This window comes from Heterodontus francisci, chromosome 20 (genome assembly GCF_036365525.1).
Source record: "Heterodontus francisci isolate sHetFra1 chromosome 20, sHetFra1.hap1, whole genome shotgun sequence".
In the NCBI taxonomy this organism is placed as follows: Eukaryota; Metazoa; Chordata; class Chondrichthyes; order Heterodontiformes; family Heterodontidae; genus Heterodontus; species Heterodontus francisci.
Window position 1 is genome coordinate 54435811 of NC_090390.1, and position 24764 is coordinate 54460574.

General features: G+C 41.5%; 1 protein-coding gene across 3 annotated transcripts in view; it reads left to right on the forward strand.

The window, feature by feature from the left end:
* Positions 1 to 23399, forward strand: part of LOC137380643 (ornithine aminotransferase, mitochondrial-like) — a 36854-nt gene extending 13455 nt beyond the window's left edge. For all 3 annotated transcript variants that reach the window (XM_068052807.1, XM_068052804.1, XM_068052806.1), the window contains exons 4-10: positions 7760 to 7855; positions 8332 to 8459; positions 8534 to 8656; positions 8744 to 8872; positions 11468 to 11581; positions 13343 to 13487; positions 22256 to 23399. In XM_068052807.1, the coding sequence (XP_067908908.1) occupies positions 7760 to 7855; positions 8332 to 8459; positions 8534 to 8656; positions 8744 to 8872; positions 11468 to 11581; positions 13343 to 13487; positions 22256 to 22416 (896 nt within the window). In that variant the 3' untranslated portion in view covers positions 22417 to 23399. The remainder of the gene's footprint in view (positions 1 to 7759; positions 7856 to 8331; positions 8460 to 8533; positions 8657 to 8743; positions 8873 to 11467; positions 11582 to 13342; positions 13488 to 22255) is intronic.
* The last annotated feature ends 1365 nt before the right edge of the window (positions 23400 to 24764 follow it).

Here is a 24764-nt window from a genome sequence, read left to right on the forward strand (position 1 = left end):
AGACCCTGCGTGAGCAACGCGGCGACGACGTAGAAGAGAGAGAGAACGGAATGCCTGGTCAGCGTTAACTCTCCCTTTTTCGGGTATTATCCTTAAGTTTTCTGTGACTCAGTCAGGGAAAGGTCAGAGGAACCTAGTGGCTGCTTATGAATTCTAGCTAGTTTTGTTATTAACTGTATAACTCAGTTGGAGTTGCATGCTTTTGTCTAATTATATAAGCCTTATTCTTACATTGTACAACAACGTGAATAAAGTAAATTGATAGTTAAAGAAAGGACTTAGTTCCTCCTCTTTGTACTAAGCCATTAACTGTAGCTGTGGATTAAGCTGGAGGGTGGCTCTCCAGTAACCTGATATCCCAAACACTCAGCCTGAGCCTGAATTAAGAGGACTTCAGTCCCACGTGACGGCCAGGATCAAGTGGGTGCAGGGAATAAAGGGGACAAGGGGGAGTTGACTCCGCACCACGGTTTACACAGCCCTTTCATTGTTTACTTCTATCAAGTCTGTGGTGCTTTAAAGTTATTAGGCACAGCTCTTTAAGCTGATCTGAGTGATTAAGATTCTTTTATGGGTCATTCTTGTAGCTCTCCTCTGAACCTTTTCTAAGGCCATAATATCACTCCCTATGTGAGGGGTCTAAACTGGTCACAGTTCTGCAAATGTGGTTTAACCGACAACTGTTACAATGACAGAGTGATATCCCTTGATTTGTACTGAGTGGTTCCATTAATACAACTTTATCCTATTTGCTTTGACTGCAATTTTTCTGCATTGGTAGTGAACCTTGACCAATCCGAACAAGACCACTGAGATTTTTTTCTCCGCTACTTTCAGTATCATTTCCTGTAAGTAAGTATATTCTGTGTTGATCCTACCCATATGCACCACATGACGTTTAACAAAGATAAATGCAATTTGCCATTGTTTAGCCCATTCCCCAGTGCATGTAAATCTTTTTGCAGCTGATTACTCCTGTATAGCCTTGACAGTTTAACAAATTTTAGTTTTGTCCGCAAACTTACTGATCATACCCCAGTCACTACTGTCAGGTCATTAATAAAAAGTGTGGCCCTGACAGCAATCCCTGGGGAACACCACTCTTAACCAGCCTGCAGGTTTATCTACAACCTTTGACTACAATTTTCTTTTTGCCTGTGGGATTGGAGCTATTTCCTTATCCAGGTATCAAATTTCCACTGATGCCATACAATTCCACTTGGTGAAGTAATTTATTGAAGGCTTTCTTGAAAATCCAGTAGACAATGTCAATTGGATAAACTAATCTTTTTAGTTCTTCAAAAAAAAAACTCATCGAGTTTTCAAGGTACAACCAACCTTCTTTTCTGTAAGACATGTTGAGTATCTGCAATGGCCCCTTCTTTATTGCGTGATTTACAAAGGGCATCCCTAATGATAAGCATCTTTGCTATGATGGATGTCATGTTGATGGATTTGCACTTCCCCAGCTCTGCTATGTCCTTTTATTTGTTTGAAAATTGGAACTGCATGAGTTACCTAAGGCAATTATCCCTGATTCTTAGTGAAGAAAAGGGCAAGAGGGTCATGTGTTTCTTTGTGTAATCTTAAGCAACACAATGAGGTATGTGGATTCCAGTTTCGTGAAGATCTCTAGAAGGTTTATTAACAGCTAAAACTAATACAATACAGAATCTGCATCCAGGGCATTGCAGTGCAGAGTGCTTATGGCTTAGTCACAAGAGTACATCCTGGTACTTGGCTTATTAGCATAGCATACTGAGTTCTTAAAGGGACATCACTCCGACAGCGAATATACAACAGTTCACAGCACCTGTCCCATCTCTTTAACCACACTGGGTGGATGCCATTTGGGTCTGGAGCTCAATGTCTCTTTTCATATTTCCTATCCAAGATGACATTTCTTATCTATTATATGTAATGCAATGCATCCTACAGTTGAAACATGAACGCTATCCAGTTGATAGACTGGTGTAAATAGTCATTTAACAGCTCTGTTATAAATCCAGGAATTTGCCCTAAATTGTCTTTCAATGGCCCCTTGTGAATTCTAACAGTCTAATGACTCCAGATGTAGCTGAAAAAGCTTTTGCTATTACGACAATTCTTTTCCAGTTTGCGTTCTCCCAGTTGTCTTAAAGTTAAATTCCCTACATTTGTAAAATATTTTCGGCTTCAGTCTAATTTGACTCTGCAAGTTTCCAGTTACCAATAATCTTGCTTTGACATGTTCTTTTGAAACATTAGTTTGGCTTTCACTGCTATATACAGTTTTTAATGCACATCCCACTACTGAAATTATTAATTGGCCTTTGCACGATTCTCCCTTCTTGCAACTGCTTGTACCTTTTGCTGTTGGTTTTCAACCACCTTTAAGTTTTGCTGATATTTCTCCATAAATGTGCTTCCATTCCACATTTTTAAAGTTGTCTAACATTAAATGGACAAACGCTCCATGTTTGTTCTTCCATGGAGCTCTTGTTCTAAAATTTGTTTCTGAAGTCTTGCTCATCTATATTGCTTTGTGGCTTAGTTTTTATTTGCCTTCAGATTGTTGACCGGTCTAATCTTGACCTGACTAGTTTTAAGTTTTCAGCTTATTTAATGAAACAGTGTAAAGTAATTACTCAAATATTGGGAGTAACTTTTTTAAATTCATCCATGGGACGTGGGCGTCACTGGCTAGGACAGCATTTATTGCCCATCCCTAATTGCCCTTGAAGTTGGTGGTGAGCCGCCTTTTGAACTGCTGCAGTCCATGTGGGGTAGGTGCTAACAGTGCTGTTAGGAAGAGAGTTCCAGGATTTTGACCTAGCGACCGTGAAGGAATGGTGATTTTATAGTTCCAAGTCAGGATGGTGTGTAGCTTGGATGTGGTGGTCGTCCTGTGCAGCTACTGCCCTTGTCCTTCTAGGTAGCGGTCACGGGTTTGGAAGGTGCTGTGGAAGGAACCTTGGTGAGTTGCTGCAGTGCATCTTGTAGATGATGCACATTGCTGCCACTGTGGTGGAGGGAGTGAATGTTTATTGATGGGGTGCCAATCAAGCAGGCTGTTTTGTCCTAGTTGGTGTCGAGCTTCTTGAGTGTTGTTGAAGCTGCACCCATCCAGGCACGTGGAGAGTATTTCATCACACTCCTGACTTGTGCCCTGTCGATAGTGGATAGGCTTTGGGGAGTTACTCGTTGCAGGATTCCTAGCCTCTGACATGTTCTTGTAGCCACGATATTTAGTGTATTTTATTATTAATCACTTAAGGCACTTGAATTGAATTTTGTCACAGCAGTGGTGACTGGCTGGGATGCAGGTGTGATGGATAGCGTTGGGATGGAAGTCTGACATTCTCACGCTGCTAAAGGATATTTCCCGAGACAGCTGCAGGAGATGCAATTTAAAGGCAATTTCACAAAGTATTTACAATTTTGTGAGAACAGCGGAGCTTCAGAGGCGGAAACTCAGTGGAAGGTCCGTTTTGGCTGCAGTTAGCAGTGCCTCATTTCCTCTGGTTTTGAGACCTCCAGTGAGGAGAAGCATCAGAGAGGGAGAGAACTACAGCCATCAGGAGTGAGGCTGCAGCACCCAGAGGGGCATCAGAATCATGAGACTGGAAGGGGGCACAGGGGCTCACAACCAGCCTCTTGTGTGCAGAAGATGTTGCCCACCAGAAAAGCTTCATGGTCAGAAGCTCTGCTTCTTGCGAATGTCAAATTGGTGTTGCCAAAGACTCTGCATCACCATGGAGGTGGTATTGAGCTGTGTCATGATAGAGGAGGAGCTGAGTCAAATGGGAAGTGGCAGGCACCCATGCGTGTGGTGGTGAAGGTCATAGTGGTGTTGAAGTGTTACACCTCTGGATCATTCTCGGAATCTCATGGAGACACCTGTGGGATTTTGCAGTTCACGGCTTATCGGTGTGTCAAGATGGTCACAAATGCCAAGTTCGAGGGCTGGCCAATACGTGCACTTTTGCACTGATCCAGACAGGAAGGCTGAGGGCTATAGGATTTGGGGTCATAGCTGAATTCCCCCAGGTGCAAGGTGTATCGACTGCACACATCAAGGCTCGCACAGACCAGGCAACAGCCTTCTTCAACAGGAATGGCTTCCACTCACTCACTGTGCAAGTGGTTTGCAACGATCACAAATGCTTCCTTCAAGCCTGTGCAAGGTTCCTAGGATGCAGTCATGACTCCTTCATTCTAAGGAGGTCCCAGGTGCCTGGGCTTTGCGAGCACTGCCCCTTCCCTGCCCCCCCACAAGGCGTGCCTTCAAGGATGGATATTGGGTGTCAAGTGCTAGTCCCTGAAGGCATTGCTCCCCATGATGCGGAACCCCAGCACAGATGCATAGGAGACATAGAACAGTTGCCACCTGACAAATCGCGACCATTGAGCAGGCCATAGGGCTTCTGAAAATGCAGTTCAGATGCTTTGGATCTGGTGGATCCCTTCATTATGCCCATCAAAGGTCTCTTGTATGGTAGTGTGCTGTTTTCTGGGGAAGCATTGGCCAATCCTAGAGCACGATGTCTCCTCCAAGGATGAATATTTCGGAGGGGGCTGATGGTCACTAATTGACATTTCTCACGAGCATTCCTCAGATGGTCATGTAAACAAATAAATCTGCTACCTTCTGTAGCCAAGTTGCCCTTTCCTTGAATGCCCTTACCATCCCATGACATTAGGTTAGCCATAGATAATGCATTGATCTAATGTGGTGTGGAACTTTCCATCACAGTCTTTTATAAAAGCAACTGAACTGTTAATGGCCCAATAGTACAGAAATGCTTAAAGTATTCATTTGCTTGCACATGTTGAATATAGATTCTACTCATACTTCTAGATCTCTCAATTTCATTCCAAGCTATTTTAACACCATTGATGGTTTTTGGTTACTGAGTTGGATGATCAGCCATGATCAAAATGAATGGCAGAGTAGGCTTGAAGGGCCGAATGACCTACTCGTGCTCCTGTTTTCTATGTTTCTATTTTGTGGTGCAGCATTCATAAATCCTTCAACACCAAGGCGTCCCAGTACCTGTGCAAGAGCCACCTCTGTCTTCGCAGCTTCATGAGGTATTGGTGCCATTGTCAGAGGACTGGGGTCCACACCAGGAGTGTCTTGAGAGGAGCTCCCTGTTGCTCCAGGCAGCCGCTTCTCTACCCTTGCAGGGTTCACTTGTCCCTCCCTGAAATATGGACGCCTGACTATGACTCCAGGCGTCTTGCCCAGCTATTCCTCCACAGAGCTCATGGCAGAGGTGATGGCATACAGATCCATGTGCATTACTGGCATCCACTGATATGCTGAATGTGGCTCTCCATGAGGGTCACCCTCCTCAATGGTGTATGCCATGCATGTATGCACCAGAGACGTGGCTGGACTCATGGCCTGGAGTAACTCCTCCATTATTCGTGCATAGATGCGCAAAGCCTCTGGAAGCACTGCCAGATGTTCACACACCTCATGCTGCAGCTGAGGATCACCATGCCCTCCCATTGTCCTGAGTCAATGACTGCAACGGTCACTTCCTACACCAGCTGCTTGGGTGAGACGTGCTGTTCTAATCAAATTGTGCTCCCAGTGCTGTTTGTGAACAACTGCCCACTGATTGTGAGAGTATCTGTGCTGGTGGAGGAATGTAAGGCTGCATCTGTTGAGGTCTACTGCTCCATTAGAAAGTTGTCCTGTAGGCTTGGCAGCTGTCTCTTCAACTGACCTGAGAGTGGAATGATGGGAGGGCACTGCCCGTTCACAAGTCCTTCCGACTACTCATCCTCTGGAGCTCTGAGGTGACCATTGATGGCTTCATGAGTGCTATGCTTATTGGCCACGAGAGGGTGTATTTCCCTCAATCCATTCGGGCACTTGTCTGGCAGCTCTTCATCTGTCTCATCAGCGACAGGCTGCCCTGCCTCCAGACCTCCTAGCTCCATGATCTCCTCTTCCATTGGCATCTGGACTGGACTGCCAGATATAGCATGCTGCCTCTTGTCCTCTTCCTCTCGAATTGTGAGCTTGTTTCTCCTGCAAGCACACAAATTAACATTGTTACTTGTTCATACGCTCACACCATGCCTTCTGTTGGTGACCACATCATTGTCCATTTATGCCACAGGGATGCCTGCTGCACATAGCATTTCAGTTCAGGCAGTGCAAAAGTCAACTCTGATCAGTGTCCTCGACAGATGCAAATATACATTTGGTAGCCAATGCTACTGTCTGGGTATTACTGACTGGGTGGGCACTCCAATTTCATATTACTTTTTTGTGACATTTAAGGCTGCCAGCTTAATGTTATGTGCTGCACTCACCTTGCAAGACTGCATCAGGTCATGGATCTTCTTCCTGCACTGCAGTAGTCTCCACCTATGCCCACTTCATCTGCCTAGCCTGCCCCTGTCACCCGCCCTGAGGGAAAATGGGATCTATACTAGTTGCTGTTTTCAAGCAATCATTGTAACAATGGAACCTAAAAGCTTTTTCAGTGTGCCAGTAAATTACAATCATGTGATGAGATCTTTGGTCCTGTGATTTTATACTGTCAGGCAAACCCCCACCTGCCAAGACTGAGGTACACATTATTTCACCACATGAACATTAAAACTTAAAAAGTGCAAGCTCCTGACTGGAAAGACATTTTTGCATAGTAAGAGACGGTATTGAAACAATGGGGGCCTAGTAGTTGCTTCCCCAATACACAGAAGTGGTCAGACCAGCTTCAGTCACATGATGAACTGGCTGTTGCGGAGGTTTGAGCTGAGTTTTAAATTGGAGAAAACAGTACTTGAGATCAAAAACTGTGCTCGTGGACTGAACATATCTGCCTGCCTCCCTCCATCTCTTTCCCACTGAACTGAATCTTGTGAAGACACGTAAACTCAGGAAAAAGTCTGCTACGTAAATAAGGTTTAAAAGGAACACTGGGCCCCAACGAAATGAAAGACCATATCTTCAATCAAAGACTACAGCGAGCTCAAAGCACAGTAATGAGCTGACCTCAAACTTATCTTTTTTTTTCTGTCCCTATTTGCCTGTGTGTATTGCATGTGCATGCTCGTGTGGGCGCGTCATATATCTGTATTACTGTTTAAACCTAAAGTTTAATAAATTTCATCTTTCTTCTTTAAACCAAAGAAAGCCTGTTTGTGTTCATTTCTTTGCCTTATAATTGGAAAGTTGTGAACAAGGATTCACAAAGGGGGAGCTCAAAACACAGCATTTAAAATTAAACCCTGTTACAATGAGACGAGGTGAAGATAGTAACAGACCCCTGGATACCTTTCTCACCTGGTCGTAACAGTATTCATCATTTGAGTCCTGAGCTTTATTTTCTGGAAGGAATGAAAATCACGTCCAGAAGGATGGAATGGAGATCGTGAGCTACCCACTGTAATGCAGAGTGAAATTGAAAGGCGGGTAGAACATGACCTGAAATTTGGCAAACAAAAACAAGAAATGCTGGAATCACTCAGCAGGTCTGGCAGCATCTGTGGAAAGAGAAGCAGAGTTAACGTTTCGGGTCAGTGACCCTTCTTCGGAACCTGCCTGCTGAGTGATTCCAGCATTTCTTGTTTTTGTTTCAGATTTCCAGCATCCGCAGTATTTTGCTTTTGCTGAAATTTGGCAATACAAGTTTGCTCTGTACCAACTATTTGAACGTAATAATTTGTGCTTGGCACTTTTTTCCCCTTGCATGCAACTTTTGGTAATTGTTTTTTTATTTACTTTCTGAATCTTAAACTTAAAATTTGACTTTAGGTGTGGAAGCAGGAGAAAGTGCTTGCAAGTTGGCTCGCAAATGGGCATATGAAGTTAAAGGAATTCCTAAATATAAAGCAAAAATTCTTTTTGCAGGTAAGATTTTTTAAAGTAGGGCATCAGCTCCATGTAGTATTTCATCATTATGGTTGTAATTTACATGAAATCCTTATTTACTACATTCAAAAATATCTGTTTTAAAACTATTTTGGGCTGTGTACAAATTTAATATTTTGTTCTGTGGTTTCTAGGAGATGGAATTTAATGGGCTGTCCTATTCGAATGCTCTAGGACTGAAAAATAATTGATTTTGTTGTCAATGTATATAATGATGCAAAGTTCTTTTGGTTATTGAAATGTTCTTTCTGGTAAAATCCTTGTAAGAAAAATATAAACATGGGTAGTCAGTTTTTTTTGCTTCCAAGAAAAATGCAGTATCAAATTTGTGAAATACATCTTGAATTCATAAAGAAAATACTTCTGTAAATGGATTTGCAGCAGGCCCTGTCCAAAGTTAGAAAATTTGAAGTGTCTGAAGGTACGTGATATTAACATTATTTATTTTCTTTCAGCTGGTAATTTTTGGGGTAGAACTATGTCTGCTGTTTCCAGTTCAACAGATGCCAGTAGTTATGAAGGATTTGGACCATTTATGCCTGGGTTTGAAATTATTCCATACAATGATCTGCCGGCTACAGAGGTATGAAAAATAATTGGAATTGTTTTGTTAGTTTATATTTTGTTTTAATTTTAATTTCAGTTCTCTCTCTCTAGCGTGCATTCCAGGACCCTAATATGGCAGCATTTATGGTGGAACCAATCCAGGGAGATGCTGGAGTAATTGTTCCTGACCAGGGCTACCTTCAAGGAGTGAGAGAATTGTGCACAAAATATAACGTGAGTTGTAAAATGTCATTGTAACAAGGGTGGTAATTTACTGAATGTAAACAGAATCTTTAGTAACGAATCTGTCTCATTGAATAGGTCCTGTTCATCGCAGATGAAGTGCAAACTGGATTGGCTAGGACTGGACGGCGATTGGCATGTGATCATGAAGATGTCAAACCAGATATTGTTATGCTTGGAAAAGCCCTCTCTGGAGGCGTGTATCCTGTGAGTGACGCTATGCATGATTTTCAGATGTAAACTGAAGTGTTTTCAACATAGCAAGGGTATAGTAGTGGCACCGTAATAGATAGTGAAATAGCTTTTAAGAAATATGATTTGTGTTAATTTGATTGCTGCAAAAATTCAATTGGGTCATTAATGTTGTTCAAGGAATTGAAATGCCACTCAGTGAGACCTACATGTGACATTCAACCACATTTTATGGTTGACGCTGAATCTACTCAGTTTATACAAACAGGCCCACAATTAAGGCAATTATGGTGGGTAGTAAGTGTAACATTTCCACTATCTCTTAAATTCAAAAGAAATCACAGCTAAATCGAATGTCCTGCATTTTAATGAAAAATTTTAACAAAGCAGTAGTAAACTTTCAAATTAGCACTAGGCTAATGTGGGTCGCTGCAGATGCAAATATAGCCAGGGATTAAAAATTGAATGAAGAGTAGCTACTAGACTTTGACATTTGAACCGGTTATGTAATTACTTCAAGTCGTCATTCAGCTGCAGAACGAGTATGCTGACACATGTTTTCCAACTAATGGTTTTGGGGTGCAACTAGCATTATCAAGCTCAATATTTTATGCGAATCTTAGTGTACATGTACCAATAGGGCATCTCTGGCAGAATTTGTGTGTTATAGGAATGAGCTGTGGCATGTGGAGTTTAATCCTTAGAAGTGTGAGGTGATGCACGTTGGGAGGACTAACAAGGCAAGGGAATATACAATGGATGGTAGGACCCTAGGTAGTACAGAGGGACCTTGGGGTGCTTGTCCATAGATCACTGAAGGCAACAGCACAGGTAGATAAGGTGATTAGGAAGGCGTACGGGATACTTGCCTTTATTAGCCGAGGCATAGAATATAAGAGCAGGGAGGTTATGATGGAGCTGTATAAAACGCCTGGTTAGGCCGCAGCTGGAGTACTATGTACAGTTCTGGTCACCACGCTATAGGACGGATGTGATTGCAAAGGCGAGGGTGCAGAGGAGATTCACCAGGATGTTGTCTGGGCTGGAGTATTTCAGTGACAGAGAGACTGGATAGGCTGGGGTTGCTTTCCTTGGAGCGGAGAAGGCTGAGGTGGAGGGGGTGGGAGGGGGAAAACCTGATTGAGGTATACAAAATTATGAGGGGCATTGATAGGATCGATAGGAAGAAACTTTTTCCCTTGGCGAAGAGGTCAATAACTAGGGGGCATAGATTTAAGGTAAGGGACAGGAGGTTTAGAGGGGAGTTGAGGAAAAACCTTTTTCACCCAGAGTGTGGTTGGAATCTAGAACACACTGCCTGAAGGGGTGGTATAGGCAGGCATACACACGACATTTAAGTAGTATTTAGATGAGCACTTGAAACGCCATAACATACAAGGCTGCGGGCCAAGTGCCGGGAAGTGGGATTAGTTTCGGACGGGTACTTGATGGTCGGTGCAGGTGCGTTGGGCCGAAGGGCCTGTTTCTGTGCTGTAAAACTCTGACTCTATTACTGAAAAGAGACTCTAGAAGAAATTTAAAGTTAAAGCAAAAATAGTGCAAACCTTGGAAGAATGATTGCAAAATGGATGAATACAAAATATTCATATCCTTCTCCAATGAATGCCACTTGCATAGAAAAATCAGGAGGAAGGTCTTTAGCTCTCTATTGTATTCAATCTCTAGATCCTTTGGGGCTGCTGTTGAGTGAGCATCTGTCAGAATCAGCTTCCTAATCTGTGGCACATTTGTCCTATAATCTGACAAAGTTTCCAGGTTTTTAAATATGCTAGTTTAAATATCCTGTCAATTTCAATGGGAAGGTTTTTTTTGCCTACTATCCCATAATAGAAATAGGGATTTGATGCCTTTTTGTTGAATCTTGTGGAGAGCAGCAATTGTTTGAAAAATTGAATCCTTATTTTACAAGGTCCCAATGTCATTGGGCTTCAGGTCCAAGGTTTCTTGGGTAAATTTGTTAATTTTCTAAACATTCATGACTTAGCCCATGATCTCTGATGGAGGGTTATCTACCATTCTATTCAACAGTGAGAATTTGGTGTCTATTTAACAAAAAATTGATGCATCTATACAATTCATTGCAGACCATCATTTCCACCAAGCATAATGTGCTTCTCATTTAATTCCTGAAGGAGCACAAGACTGGTAACTTTTGTAACCTCGAAAATGTATGTAGTTGGACTTCAGTGGACATTAGTTCAATATTTGGTGTTATCCCACAAGTTTTTCCATCAATGGTGCACCTACATCCTAACCAGTTTCTGGTAGAAAGCTATTATGCAGTTCTGTACGTCCAAGACGGAGGGAACACACAGTGTCAAAATGACTACGCATTCTCCGCTTTGTTTTCATTCATGTTGAAATAGTGATTGCAATTTTAATTAAACAGTAAATTGTGCAGCTGTCTTTCCCTATTCTTTGCTTCTCCAGAATTGCTTGTGTTGTGACCATCGTGATTTTCAAGGGGAGCCAGCTAAAAGTGTACATTGATTTTTGTCTAAGTTAGAACAGCACTTTGTTCCAAAGACAATTTAGCTGAAAATTGTATCTTCATGAGGAATTAAGTTGACTATTTTTCTCCCTTTACAGGTTTCAGCAGTGTTGTGCAATGATGAAATTATGTTATCCATTAAACCAGGTCAGCATGGGTCCACATATGGTGGCAATCCCTCGGCATGCCGTGTTGCTATTGCTGCACTTGAGGTATGTCTGCGATAGAGACAAGTCGAAATGGGCTACATGAATGAGTTTTAAGAAGTTATGGCCAATCAGTTTGAATTTTCACACAAATTCTATCTGCTTAGCGGAAGTACTTTTATTGTTGGCCAGCAGAAAAGGTCATAGCTGAAGTGTGTATGTATGTGTGTGTGTAAATATATATTTTTTAAAAAGTAATTTATACAGTACACTCCTAGATTCTCTCCTGCTAACAAATAGGAGATTATGCTGAACAGGTTACAAATGAAAACTTAGGAGATGGTGGATGTGGGGGAGGAATTACATTGAAGAGGTGGGTTTATAAGCTTTAGAAGGAAGGAATGGGATAGCAAAGCAATGTTCCAAAGAGCAGTGCTGTAGTGCCAAACATTAGTCTTTGAAGGCTAAGTGGTAGTCCAAAACTGGAGGAACCTTGGATGTGGTTGAGACATGTGATTGAAGTAGATTTTTTTTAAAAATAGCTGGAGTAATTTGAAATCGAAGGTAAGAGCCTTGTAGTTGGTAAGCTGAGGGAAAAGTGCATAGAACTGTGTGAGGACATAAGATAGTTTTGGATTAACCAAAATATGTGACAGCTGAAGGAAGGGAAACTGGAAACCATTCAAGAAATTGACCCTTGGTGATAAAGGCATGGCTTGTGTTTTTCAGCATGGAAGAACCATTGGGTAAAGTTCTGAAGGGGGAAATTGAAGTTAGATAGCTGATCAGATATGGGGTTTAAAAGCTCAACTCCGGGTTGAGCAGACTGTTGAGGTTATGCACCATCTGGTTCAGCCTGTGCGGAGAGATAGTTGGAGCTGCAGCAAGAGCTGTGTGGGTAGTGATAGGAACTAAAAACAATGAATTTGATTTTGCCAGTGTGGATTGAAGGAAAATTTAAACTCCTCATGACTTGGAAGTTGTACAGGCAATATGATAATGTAGTCACAGCCTTGGAATGGTTATGACAAAGGTAGAGTTGGGAATCATCATGTACAAAAGCTGACCTAATGCTTTCAAAAATGTCTAGTGGGTAGCATGTAAGTGATAAAAGGGGACTAAAGATGGGTGCCTGGGGCATCTTGCTGATGTAACTGTACATTGGACTAGAGAGTGGCTATATTCCAACATGTTGGAATGGAACATACTGAAGGTGGGCCACACACACACGATATTGGAGGAGAATATAGTGGCTGATTATCAAATGAGCTCTCCGTTTTGGGTACGTAGGATGTTGACGACTTGGTCAGAGTATTGTGGGCAGACCAGAAATTGGGGTTGCAGTGTTTAGGCATAGCTAAGGGGGATATGTTGCAAAGTTGGGCGGCATCATAGAGAGCACATTGGAAAAAGGCAGTAGTTTGACAGATTCTAGAGATTAGTTTTGGAAGTTTTTCTTTGGAAAAGAGCCTTCACGCTGAAGTATTCAGAAATGTGAAGAAAGTTGTTAAGGAAAGTTGTTCAGTTTGAAGGTTTCCAATATGAGGTACAGAAAGTTTAAAAATGAGGAAGTTTAAAGTAAAGAGGTATGTCTGGTAGAATGTTTTCACGCAAAGGATGGTCGAGCTGTGGACTGTCATCAGGAAAGGCCTCTGAGGCAGACCATAATAAATGGTTTCAAGTGACAATAAGATCACTTTCTGGTTGAGGAATTTAGCAAGGAAGTGTTAATCTGAAAAGGAGAAAGCTTGGTTGGCTTTATCTATTTCCAATGACTGGGATAAACTTTAAATTTTTTTGCAATCCTCCTTTAACTGAAATATACAGGTTCTTGAAGAAGAAAACTTGGCAGAAAATGCAGAGGAAATGGGAATGCTCCTCCGAAGTGAGCTGATGAAACTGCCATCGGATATTGTGTCTGCTGTAAGAGGAAAAGGATTATTGAATGCCCTTGTTATCCGAGAAACAAAAGGTACAAACAATCTGGCAATTTTTCATCAACTGTTCTATTACATTCCATATATTGGAGCAATTCCATTTAAGCAACACAGGAGATCACTTGAGAGACCAGTTAAATAATAGTTACGTGGTGGCCTAACAGAATGCAGCCAGAGGTAACAGGCTAGAACAAATGTCAAATTTGATCTTTGAGGGTGAAATAATCATAGAGCTAGTAATGGAGTACCACAAGGAAGACAAACTTTCTCAAAGTTTAATGTGTTCTCCAGCCATATTTGTTTTTGTACTTCTATCTATAAGAGACTGAGTTCCAGGCAATTACATTCTTACGTTCCACAAACAGAAGTGTGCCTGGTATTCTGTATGAACTTGCAGCTGCTTTGTGATTGGACTCTGGGATCTCTCCAGACCTCCTTCATGCAGTCCATTGGCCAATGTAACCTTTTGCTGTACATATACTTTGTTTCAGATGATTACAACAAAGTACACTGGTCAGAACCTCTGTGTAAATAGGTGTGGTTAAGTTCTTTTGGTGAAGTACCAGAGGGTTGATGAAGGTAATACAGTAGATGTTGTGTATCTGTGAACTTGTCTAGGGCATTTGATAAGGTACCTCATAACCGACCTTTTCTGGAAAATAAAAGCTACAGTGCAGCTACAACACTGGCATCTACCTGTCAATATGGAAAATTACCCAGATATGTCCTGTGCCCAAAAAGCAGAACAAATCCAACCTGGCCAATTACTACCCTTTCAGTCTAGTCTCGATCATCAGCAAAGTGATGGAAGAGGTTGTCGACTGTGTAATCAAGCGACACTTGCTCAGCAATAACCTGATCACTGGTGCTCAGTTTGGGTTCCATCAGGGCCACTCTGCTTCTGACCTCATTACAATCTTGGTCCAAGCGTTCAATTGTAAGGGGAACAGAGTCTTTTCTTTGGCTGCAAAGGAGACTCCAGGATTTCCCTCCAGGATATCTGAGAGGCTGCAGGACTTTCTGAAGGGGGAGTGGTGTACAGCCAATGGTCGTGGTACATGTCGGTACCAACGACATAGGTAGAAAAAGGGATGAGGTCCTGCAAGATGAATTAAGGAGTTCGAAGCTAAATTTAAAAAGCAGGACCTCAAAGGTAGTAACAGGATTGCTTCCTGTGTCACGTTAGTGAGTATAGGAACAGGAGAATAGACCAGATGAATGTGAGGCTGGAAAAATGGTGCAGGAGGAAGGGATTTGGATTCCTGGGACAACAGGACTGGTTCTGGGGAAGGTGGGATCTGTACAAGCAGGATGGATTACACCCTGGCAGGACCGGAACCAATATCCCCGCAGGGGCGTTTGCGAGTGCTGTTGGGGAGGATTTAAACTAGAATGGCAGTGGGATGGGAACTTGAGTGGGGAGACTGAGGAGGGGGAAACCAGGATGAAACGAAAGACCGGAAACAAAAAGGCAAAAGTGGAAGGCATAGAAATCGAGGGCAAGAAACAAATAAGGCCATAGTGCGAAATAATGCTAAGATGACTATGTTAAAAAGACATGCCTAAAGGCATTGTGTCTCAATGCGCAGAGTATTTGCAATAAGGTAAGTGAATAACCGCGCAAATAGATGTAAATGGATACGATATAGTTATGAATTATGGAGACATGGCTGCAGGGTAACCAAGGATGGGAACTGAACATCCAAAGACATGCAGTATTTAGGAAGGACAGGCAAAAGAGGAAAGGAGGTGGGGTAGCATTTAGTAAAAGAGGAAATCCATACAACTTCTTGACCCTATCCGTGTAACTGAAGTTTCTCATCCCTGGAACCACTCCCGTGAATCTTTTCTGCATCCTCTCTAAAGCCTTAACATTCTTCCTAAAGTGTCGTACCCTGAACGGGACATAATTCTCCAGTTGAAGCTGAAACACTTTTTTTTTATACTGGTTTATCATAATTTTCTTGTTCTTGTACTCTGCATTCCTGTTTATAAATCCCAGGATCCCATATGCTTTATTAACAGCTTTCTCAATCTGCTCTGCAACCTTCAATGATTTGTGCACGTATACCCCCCCACCCCCCACCCCAGGTCAATCTACTCCTGCACCCTTTATTTTATATTGCATAGAACCATAGAAAAAATACAGCACAGAAAGAGGCCATTCAGCCCATGTCTGTGCCAGCCTAATAAACTAGCCTCCCAAACTAATCCCACCTTCCAGCACCTAGTCCATAGCCCTGAACATGATGGCACTCTTAAAAGAATTGAGGGTCTCTGCTTCCAGCACCATTTCTGGCAGTGAATTCTAGACACTCAACACCCTCTGGATGAAAAGGTTTCCCCTCTGGTTCCCTTTAATACTTCTACCAATCACCTTTAAATCTTTATACCCTGGTAACTGACTTCCCTGCCAGGGGAAACAGGTGCCTCCTGTCCATTCTGTCTAGGCCCCTCATAATTTTGTATACCTCAATTAAGTCACCTCTCAACCTCCTCAGTTCCAGGGAAAACAGTCCTAACCTATCCAATCTTTCCCCATAGCTGCAATCTTCAAGCCCTGGCAATGTTCTAGTAAATCTACTCTGTACTCTCTCCAGAGGAATTATGTCCTTTCTGTAATGTAACCAGAACTTCACGGAATACTCCAGCTGTGGCCTAACCAGCACTTTATACAGTGCCAGCATCACATCTCTGCTTTTGTACTCTATACCTCAGGCACTAAAGGAAATCAATCCATATGCTTTCTTTACTCTATCCACCTGCCTTGCCACCATTAGGGACCTGTGGACATGCACTCCAAGGTCTCTCTCTTTTTCTACCTCTCTCAATATCCTCCTGTTTATTGTGGATTCCCTTGCTTTATTTGCCCTTCCCAAATGCAGCACCTCACACTTCTCTGGATTGAATTCCATGTGCCACTTTTCAGCTCACTCTACCAAAACATTGATCTCATTCTGGAGTCCACAGTTTTCCTCCTCACGATTAACTACACTGCCAATTTTTGAGTCATCAGCAAATTGCCCAATCGTGCCTCCCACGTTTAAGTCTAAATCATTAATATGTACAACAAACAGCAGGGGACCCAGCACTGAGCCCTGTGGAGCGCCACTGGAAACTGCTTTCCATTTGCAAAAACATCCGTCCACTACCCTTTGTTTCCTGTCCCTGAGCCAATTCTGGTTCCAACCTGCCGCATTCCCCTGGATCCCATGGGCTTTAATTTTACTGACCAGTCTGCCATGTGGGACCTTGTCAGATGCCTTACTAAAATCCATGTAGACCACATTCACTGCACTTCCCTCATCAATCCTCCTTGTCTAACTTTGTTGTGTTTTTGAGAAAGTAACTTGACCTTCCCCTAAAAATGCATGCTGACTATCCCTGATTAATCTGTGCCTTTCTAAGTGGCAGTTTATCCTGTCTCAATTGATTCTAGCAATATGCCCAACACTGAGGTCAGACTGACTGGCCTATAACTATTTGGCTTAGCCCTTGCACCCTTTTTAGAAAATGGTACAACATTTGCAGACCTCCAATCATCTGGTACCTTGCCTGTATCCAGTGAGGATTTGAAGATGATACTCAGCACTTCTGCTATTTCCTCCACAACGCTTCTCTCAACAACCTTTTACATTTTGGTAGGAAGAATTACTTGATGCTTTTCTGCATGAAATTTCATCTGTTACTTGTCTGCCCATTCCACCAGCCTGTCTATGTCCTCTTGATATTTATTGGGACAAAATTAACTATGGTAGCGAGAATGCACCCTTTGAATCACAGTCTCCAAATGGCTATTTCTAACAGCAACCAAAATGCACCTTTCTGTAACTCCTGAGGCTTGCCGGTTCTTAAAGCAATACTGATCCTCTGCAAACCTTAAAGGCAAACCGTATATTCCCCAGAGAAGAAAAAAAAAACTACACAACCATGACTGTACCAAGGATGAGGGGGTTCAATTGGTTGGAGAGATTGAAGAAGCTGGGACTATTCTCCTTAGGGCAGGGAAGGTGAAGAGACCTAACACAGGTATGCAAAATTATGAACAGTTTTGATCGAGCAACTGGGGAGTAACTCATTTACTCTGGTAAGCAGGTTGAAAAGCAGAAGGTAATAGATTTAAGATAATTGTTACAAGAACTAGAAGGTCAATAAGGAGGACTTCAGGGGGCTATGATCTGGAACACATTACCTGAAAGGGTGACTGAATCAGTTTCCATTGGACATATACTGGAAATCTCAACTATAGGGTTATGGAGAAAAAGCTGGGTTGTGGGACTAAATTGGACAGATTTCAAAGGGATGGTCCAGATGTGACTGGCTGAATTGCCACCTTCAGTGCTGAGAGATTTTATTATTCCACGATTTAACATGCATAGTCCTATGCAGTAGCGTCACTAGGCTACGTAGGAGCAGGACTAGGCCATTCAGCCCATCGTGCCTACTCCGCCATTCAGTATGATCATGGCTGATCATCCACTTCGAAGCCTTTTTCCCACACAATCCCCATATCCTTTTGTCATTTGGTATTTAGAAATACGTCAATCTCTGCATTAAACATACTTGATGACTGAGCTTCCACAGCCCTCTGGGATAGAGAATTCCAAAGATTCGCAACCCTCTGAGTAAAGAAATTTCTCCTCATCTCGGTCCTAAGTGGCTTCTCCTTTATTTTAAAGTTGTGGCCCCTGGTTCAAGACTCTCAAACCTGGGGAAACTTCTTACCTGCATCTACCCTGTCTATCCCTTTCAGTATTGTGTAGGTTTCAATGAGATCTCACCTCTCAGAAATTCTAGAGACTACAGGCCCAGTTTCCCCCAATCTCTCTTCATAGGACAGTCCCGCCATCCCGGGAACAAGTCTGGTGAACCTTCGTTGCACTCCTTTTATGGCAATAACATCCTTCCTAAAGTAAGGGGTCCAAAACTGCACACCGTATTCCAGGTGCGGTCTATTCAATGTTCTATACAATTGAACCAAGACTTGGCTACTCCTGTACTCAAATCCTCTTGCGATAAAGGCTAACATACCATTAGCCTTCCTAATTGCTTGCTGCACCTGCATGTTAGCTTTCAGTGACTTATTGACCAGGACACCGAGGTCCCTTTATACATCTACACTTTCTAATCGTTTACCATTTAAGAAATACTCTGCACATCTGTTCCTCCTATCAAAGTGGATAACCTCACATTTTTCCAGATCATATTTCATCTGCCACATTCTTTCCCACTCACCTAAGTCTGTCCAAATCCCCTTAGACTCACTTTGTATCTTCCTCACAACCAACATTCCCACCTAGTTTTGTGTCATCCGCGAACTTGGAAATATTACATTTGGTCCCCACATCCAAATCATTGATATATATTGTGAGCAGCTGGGGCTTAAGTACTGATTTTTGCAATATCCCACTAGTCACAGTCTGCCAATGGGAAAGTGACCCGTTTATTCTATTGTCTGCTTTCTGTCTGTTAACCTTAATCCATGCCAGTATATGACCTCCTATCCCATGTGCTTTAATTTTGCTCAGCAACTTTATCTTTCTGAAAAGCTTTCTGAAAATCCAAGTATACTATGTCCACCGACTCCCGTTTATCAATTCTGTTAGTAACATCCTCATTAAAACTCCCTCAGGTTCGTCGAACGTGATTTCCCATTCCTAAATTCATGTTGACTATGCCCAATCTGATCATTATTATCCAAGAGTCCATTTATCATATCCTTTAGAATAGATTCCAGCATTTTCCCTACTACTGATGTAAGGGCAACAGGTCTCCAGTTTCTTGTTTTCTCTCCCTCCCTCCTTAAATAGTGGGGTGACATTTGTGACCTTCCAATCTGCAGGAACCGTTCCAGAATCTATAGAATTTCGGAAGATGGTCACTAATGCATCCACTATCTCCATAGCTACCCCTTCCAACATTCTGGGATCTAGAATATTTGGTCCCGGGGACTTACCAACCTTTAGCCCCATTAATTTCTTCAATACAACCTTCTTACTAATACTAATTTCCTTCAGTTCCTCATTCTCCCTCATCCCTGGGATCTCTTTCTGCGAGATTTGTTGTATCTTCCTCTATGAAAACAGACACCAAGTAATCATTTAGCTTCTTTACCATTTCTCTCTTTCGCATTATAAATTATCCTGACTCTACCTGGAATTGACCCACATTTGTTTCAACCAAACATTTCCTACTTATGTAGCTATAGAGGCTTTTACAGTCCATTTTCATTTTGTTGCTAGTTTACATTCATATTCTATTCCCCCTTTATCAGTTTCTTGGTCCTCCTTTACTGTACTGTAAAATCCTCCCAATCCTCAGGTTTGCCACTATTTCTGGCTACTTTATAGACCTTTTCTTTTAATCTTATACAATCCTAAACTTTCTTTGTTATCCATGGTTAACTGCCTTTTACTTTTGGGGGTTTTGTGCCTTGAATGAATGTATAGTTGCTGTAAACTATGTAATATTTCTTTAAAGACTATCTGTTGCCTGTGTACTGTCATACCTTTTAATGCATTTTCCCAATCCACCTCAGCCAAATTTAACACCCTGGCTTCCGATTGAACTACCTCACTTTCAAACATAACATAGAATTCTATCATGTTATGGTCACTCACTCCTAAAGATTCTTTTACAAGATTATTAATTAGCCCTTTTTCATGACATAATACTTGAACTGTTCTCTAGTCAGTTCCCCAACATACAGCTCTAGAAAACCATCCCTAACACACTCCAGAAACCTGTCCTCCACAGCATTTGTGCTTTTTAGGTTTACCCAGTCTATTTGCAGTTTGAAGTCGCCCATGATTACTGTATTACCCATGCTACATGTTGTTCTAATCTCCTGATGAATACTATGCCCTACACTATCACTACTGTTAGACCTATAAACAACTTCTACCAAAGTTTGCTGCCTCTTGCCATTTCTTAGTTCCACCCAAACAGATTCTACATTTTGTTCTTGCAATCTGAGATCCTTCCTTATTAATGAACTGATCCCATCCCTAATCAACGCAACACCATCTCCTTTTCCTTATTGCACTTCATTTTCAGATGTATCTAGTGTTGCTTCTAGCTTTTTTTACCCTCCTCATTGAACCAGGGTTGGTTGTCTGGCTTATTGGAAATGGTCCAGTGAGAGATGCTGGGGCATGAGATCACAGCTTGTGGTGGAATACAATTATTTTGCTGATGGCCCACAGTGCCTCATGAAGGCCAAGTTTTGAGCTGCTAGATCTATTAACCTATCCCATTTAGCATGGTGGTAGTGCCATACATGTTGAAGGTTGTCTTTAATGGATGGGGCGAGGCAGTAATCGTTCCTACAAATACTGTTATGGGACAGATGCCTCTGTGATGGCTAGATTGGTGAGGATGAGGTCAAATAAGGTTTTTATTCTTGTTCTCACCATTTGCTGCAAGTCCATTTTGTCATCTGACTTTCAGGTCACTGCCAATTCTGTGAGTGGTGGTGATGGACATTGAAATCTCCCATCTGGATTATGTTCTGCCCCCCCTCCCCCCCTCCAACCCCACCCTGAAAATGAGAGACGATGACAGCAAGCTGAGAAAAGGTGCCTCTGGCTCCCCACACTGATTTTTCTATGTGAATATGTGGCTAGCCATTGAGTGCATGTGTGAGGCTCTAAAATGCTCAGTCAGAGATACAGCACTGAAACAAGCCCTTCGGCCCACCGAGTCTCTGCCGACCATCAATCACCCATTTATGCTAATCCGACATTAATCCCATATACCCTTACCAGACACTGCTGCTTCACTGCACTTGTGCAGCTGGGACAGAGTACACATGCATGGAAATACTCATTTCCTGTCAGTTTATACAGCAGAAAAGCAGTGTACAGCATGATTGTTGATTCCCGATGTTAAATTACACTAAGACCTTCTGAAACGATTTTATTTCTGTTCAAAGACATTTTATAATTATCTTTGCCTCCTGAAGATTGCCAACAAAGCTTTGTATGTTGGGTTTAAAGATAAGTGAATTAAGGGTTTGTATTGATCTGGGTAGCAGATTGAGGGACTTAGCTGGGTTTTAACAGCACATGTTAAAATGCTGTGCAGTAGCTAAATGGACATTGTGGAATGTCCAACTTTCAAAGATTGAAGGAGATGCTGCCAAAACTAGGTAACCTTTTCTTTATTGGTTTTCTAAATTGAGTCAGTGATTCAATTTATTTATGGGGAGAAATCCGAAAATGCTGGAAATATTCAGATCAGGCAGCATCTGTGGAGAGAAAGTGTTGATGTTTCAGGTCGATGACCTTTTACCAGAATTGGAAGGGCTATAGAAAGCAATGAAGGTGAACAAGGTAAGAGACAAATGGAAATCCTGTCTGAGAAGAACTTCTTCAAGGTGGGCATTCCTGGAAGAGAAATGGCAGTGAATTAAACACTAGTGCAAAAGCAAAATATTGCAGATGCTGGAAATACTCAGCAGGTTAGGCAGCATCTGAGTTTTCATCAGAAATAGGAGACACAATTTTAGCATTCCTGTTGCCCTAATTAAGATCAGCTAATTCATGTGCTAAGGAATTAAACTTCAGATCCTCCTAGTCTATAGACCTTTGCCAGATAAGTGTTGCTGCCCATTCATTGTAAATCAAAAGTGTAGGATAATTTTAGTGACTCCATTACTACTTTGCTCAAACCAAGGTGTTTATGCTGCATAGTATGCTTATTGCTGAAAGGTAGATCACATTTGTAGAAAATGGTCATAAGATATGAAGAAATTGCTAAGATCATGAAACATTAGTTTCTGTAACTTTTTATTCCGTTTCAGCTTTTGATGCCATGAAAGTTTGCATTCGTCTACGTGATAATGGTCTGCTAGCTAAGCCAACTCACAGGGACATCATTAGACTGGCGCCACCCCTTGTGATCAAAGAGGATGAATTAAGAGAATGTGCGGACATCATTCAGAAGACTATTTTATCTTTTTGAAGTAGATTGAAGCTGTTAATACTATGCATTTGCAACAATTACTCATGGTCAAGTATTCATGGCCTCTTAAAGATATGTAGTATTTGTTGCACATTATATCTAGGATTGTATTTGAAGCAGCAGATATCTACTAAGCATTTGTCATATCTTCATATGTAATTAAGAAATTCCATGTAACCTCAGTCATAGACCAAAGACCTGAAATAGTCCATGCTTGACTGTTAGTACAAATTGTGACTAATTTTGTGCTACAACCTTGATTAAGATCTAAAATGAAATTCTAGGTGAAATTAAACTTCACTCAAGATCTCGAAACAAACTTAATTTAAAAGATTATGTACATCCATCACTGTGTGGAAATTGTTTTCCTGAAATGAATTAACTTTTGGAATATTGTAACTTCAATTTGGACACTTCATTGTCTGAAGTCAATACAATTATCTTATATGGACAGAGGTATGTGAAGTCCTTTGATTCCATTTTAACTTTTGGGTGGCAATCGTAACTTCTTGCTCTTCATCCTTAAAGCATTGCTCATAGCTCTCAAAACACTTTTTTAAAGATTCGTGCAGGAGATTTCTGTTACATCTTTCAGTTGATATGGCCCATCATTCTTTGCTACAATAAATGCAAATCCGTTGCTCCTATTGAAACGTACTGTTTAATGTTTGAAAAATGCCATGGATTTTGGAATGAGCTTTGTTATGGCAAAGTTTTTGTTTTCCAAATGTTCAGGAGCACAATATGTTCTGATACGACATCCATCGTGACATATCCTTCGTTTAATGCGGTAATACAGATTGCAGAAGGGGCTGGGAAGTTATTTTCCATTACAACATTTAGTTGTTTTATCGGTCATAATCTATGTCCATGCAACATTGTCATGGTTACTGTCCTGTGTACTTGCATATGTTTTTGATAACTGAAAAGATCTTGTAGGAAAAAGTTGATTAAAATTCTGTGGCTCACCCGATTTATTTTAACTTTGTACATCTGTATTCTTTTTAATTTAAATAGGTTGCCCGTTGGAGTTGATCATAGGAATAATTTTGTGTGTGAAGTTTGAATTGTTAGCATCTTTGAGAAATGACACACGGTTTAGACAATAACTTTGAGATTCAAATTTAATATGTATTCATCAAAATAATTAATTGGGCTTTTATTTTAGACCTGGCTGGAGATCTTTGAACCTTACAAATGAGATGGCTTGTACAATGGAACAAAGAGTTCTCAATTGAGCAGCTTTTGTTGAGTTTACTTTTTGTTTTAAAATAGTCAGGGCGCTTGGAGCGTGCAGCAGTAATTACCAATTCTGCTCTTTCAAATGTGACATGAGTCTGCCCTCCTTTATGCAGCTTTAAAAAGCTCAGAAAGGCTACGTAGAGTTGGACATTGCTGCTGTGAGCAATGCACCCTCAATTTTTTTTTCTGTAGTGCACGGGTGATTTCTTTAAGTGTGCAAACCCTTCAATTTTTTTTGCATGACCACATGCAGTGACTTGAAAGGGCTGACCTGCGCATGGCTGTGCAGCTTAGAAGGAACATTGGGAGTGTTCCATGTCTTGCAGAACTGGAGCAGGTATAAATATAGTTGACAGACAGTGCCATGTGTTTGATTCTGGTCTATTGGTTTGAGCACATGACAATGCAGCGCATAGTGAGAAGGTAACTGATTATATGTTGGATAGTACATTGCCATGCAGTACTAATGCCTGAAGATTATATTTGGAGGCTACTTACAGCTGGAGATTGTAATGTCAAAGTCGAAGACAAATGTTTATTAAAAGTACATGGGTGCAGGGAGGCTATATTAAATGACTGCAGGCTCCGAAATGTTGGGGAAAGGACAGAAACTGATTCCCCATATTTCAGTTTCTAATGTGCTTCCCTCAGAAATCGTTATTGACCCCCTAGCGACCAATATTTAAATTAATAGCATTGTAATATAGTCATCAAATATCCTTCTGTCAAAATAGTCAGAAATCCCAATGTAAGCATAGATTTAAAACAGTCGACAGAACAATGTGTTTCTAGTCCTATCGAGGCTGTGAAAACAAGGTTTGAATAATGTGAGTGATATGTTTTTACTAATTTAACTGCTGGAGGAAATTGGATGTTTTCCCTAATCTATGCTTGTGGTCCGTCACCTCTGGCAGGAAGAGTGTATGAGTGCAAATTGTATCTGATCACTTTGGAGCTAAGCATAAAAGAAAAATCAGCAACAGAATTTTTTTTTTTTGCCATGCTCATTTTGGCTCTATGCCTCAGTCACTTTTTCCCCCTCTTTTCCAATCTGCATATTTCAGCAGGATGCATCTACCTTGTCTGCTTGAAACAGCATCAATGAC